Source organism: Ichthyophthirius multifiliis (assembly GCF_000220395.1).
Source record: "Ichthyophthirius multifiliis unplaced genomic scaffold scaff_1120509251012, whole genome shotgun sequence".
Taxonomy (NCBI): Eukaryota; Ciliophora; class Oligohymenophorea; order Hymenostomatida; genus Ichthyophthirius; species Ichthyophthirius multifiliis.
In genome coordinates this window covers 3205-5489 of record NW_004086285.1, presented here as the reverse complement: position 1 = coordinate 5489, position 2285 = coordinate 3205, and the positions used below count along the sequence as shown (strand labels likewise).

The window sequence follows — 2285 nt, the reverse complement described above, 5'->3', positions numbered from 1 at the left end:
GTATATATATATATATATATATATATATATATATATATATATTTATATATACATGATACTTGATAATGTAGTTATTTTTTAAAAAAATAACTAAATTAAAATAAAATAATATTTTAGATATAAGATTCTTTTTAATTTTTTGATAATGTTTTTAAAAAAAAAATTATAGAATAAATATATTAAAGATATTCAAGTAATATATATTTATATACATATATCTCTTTATAAAAATATATTTAAATATATTAAATATATTTAAATATATTTAAATATATATAAATATAAATTATATTTAAAATATTTAATAATAATTAAAGAATTTTTATTTTTTATTTATTATTTTTTATAGTATATATTTTTTTTTTATAGAATAAATATTATTATTATTATCATTAATTTTTAAAATTTGCGATTGCAATATCTTAAATATTTAATTTAAAATAATTATTATATTTTTCAAAATAATTATAATATTAATATTTATGATTTATTTTAAATAATAAACTACTATTAAAGATGATTTATTCTTAGATAACTTAAATTCTTTTTGAAAAAATATTAGAAATAATAAATTAAAATCTTATAGAGTAATTAATAAAAAAAATATGGGCATTTTCAAAGAAAATTAATATTAATAAATATATTAAATTGAGAAAATTTTAACTTTATATAAATAATTTATAATTTATAAATAATTAAATATTTATAAATAAATAAAATTTATAAGATTATTGTTTAAGTAAATTTTTATTATTTATTCAAATTTAAATTACTATAATAAATTTATACTAAAAAATTATATTTATATTTGTAATTTTTTATTTTTTTTCCATATATCAATTCGTTTATATTTTAAAAACTAATTTTTATTATATAATTAAATTTATATCATTTAAATAATTTTTATTTTTGTCTAACTGAATATTTAGAAATGTCGGTCTCTTATTTATGTTTGAATTAAAAATTTATTTTATTTATTTATTAATAAAATAAGAAAGAAAATTCTAAAAACATTAATAAAAATAAAAATTAAATAAATGTATAATGAATGTTATAGTTTTTCATTTTTAATCTTAACTTTTAATATCTCAAAATATATATTAATATTATTTTTCTGACATTGAATAAGATAATTTAACTTAATAAAAAAAGATTAATTAACAAAAAAATTCTTAAGGAAAAAATTTCAAATTTTTGATGAATACGCTACTGATTATTACTGATTAAATTAATTCTGATTCTTTTTAATATTGGAAATCTAAATCAAATTAAATCCATTCTATTTTTAAAAGTTTTCGATCTAATCGTAAAAAATAACAATGAAGGATAATAAGAAAAAAAAAGAGCAAAAATTAAATTCTCCAAGTATAGCAAAATTAAATCAAATTTTTTGGAAAATAACTTTCCAAAAACAGATTTGAAGTAAAAATTTTTAGAATAGTAAAATCATTTTTAAGAAAAGTTGATTTAAATGCTGAATCAAAAAAAATATAAACAAATAATTAAGCAATTGATAATTTGAAAAATCATAAGTTTTGTCATTTAATATTTCTAATTATATATAAGAAACTACTTTTAAAAAACACTTAAATCTTACTTATAGAGGTTTAGTTTATTCAAAATAGTGCTTGAAAAAGCCTTCGGAACAATACATAAATTCAAAAAAAGTTGATGTCAATTGGCCTAAAAGTACTATTTTATTTCAAAATAAATCTAAGATTTTTTTTAAATATTATAAATTAATTAGATTCTAAAAGTAATACACTTTTTCTTGATTTAGATGAAACGCTAATTTATATTATTAATCCTAAAGAGAAGCCTAATCATATTATAACTGTTAGAGGAGAAGGAAATATTGAATTAAAAGTAATATAATTATATATTTTATTTTTTTGTATATTATTTTACAATTGAAATAATCAATTATAATTACATATATATGAGTATTGAAGTAAATATCCTTATTAATAAAAAGCTTGAACTACAAATTATTTTTCATTATTTTTAAAATATAGATTATTGTACATATTAATGAAAAAAAAATATTGGAATAAAAAAAGGCCATATTGTAGGAAATTTTTATAAAAATTATTTTAGCTTTGGGATATATATATTTACTACAAGTTACTAAAAAATAATTGTAGAAGAAATATAAAAAAAATGAAATATATTCTATTTATTCAAGGATATATTCTAATTAAATGTTATAAAATTAAATTATATATATTTTATTAGTTCATTTATTAAATGTCTTTAAATTGGAGTTTTGAATTTTTATTATTCTC

General features: G+C 13.2%; 1 protein-coding gene across 1 annotated transcript, besides 7 other annotated features; it reads left to right on the top strand. All coding sequences in view use genetic code 6, as the record gives it.

The window, feature by feature from the left end:
* Position 1: 1 nt before the first annotated feature.
* Positions 2-51: a microsatellite.
* Positions 52-228: 177 nt separating this feature from the next.
* Positions 229-305: a microsatellite.
* Positions 229-307: a microsatellite.
* Positions 233-316: a microsatellite.
* A 2-nt stretch (positions 317-318) lies between these two features.
* Positions 319-367: a microsatellite.
* Positions 368-434: 67 nt separating this feature from the next.
* Positions 435-475: a microsatellite.
* A 193-nt stretch (positions 476-668) lies between these two features.
* Positions 669-726: a microsatellite.
* An 877-nt stretch (positions 727-1603) lies between these two features.
* On the top strand, positions 1604-1866 carry IMG5_128690 (hypothetical protein; the record flags this gene model as incomplete). The annotated part of the gene is made up of 2 exons (XM_004032127.1): positions 1604-1689; positions 1748-1866. Coding segments are annotated over 2 exons (205 nt in total), but the record flags the coding sequence as incomplete, so codon positions are not given.
* Positions 1867-2285: the final 419 nt, after the last annotated feature.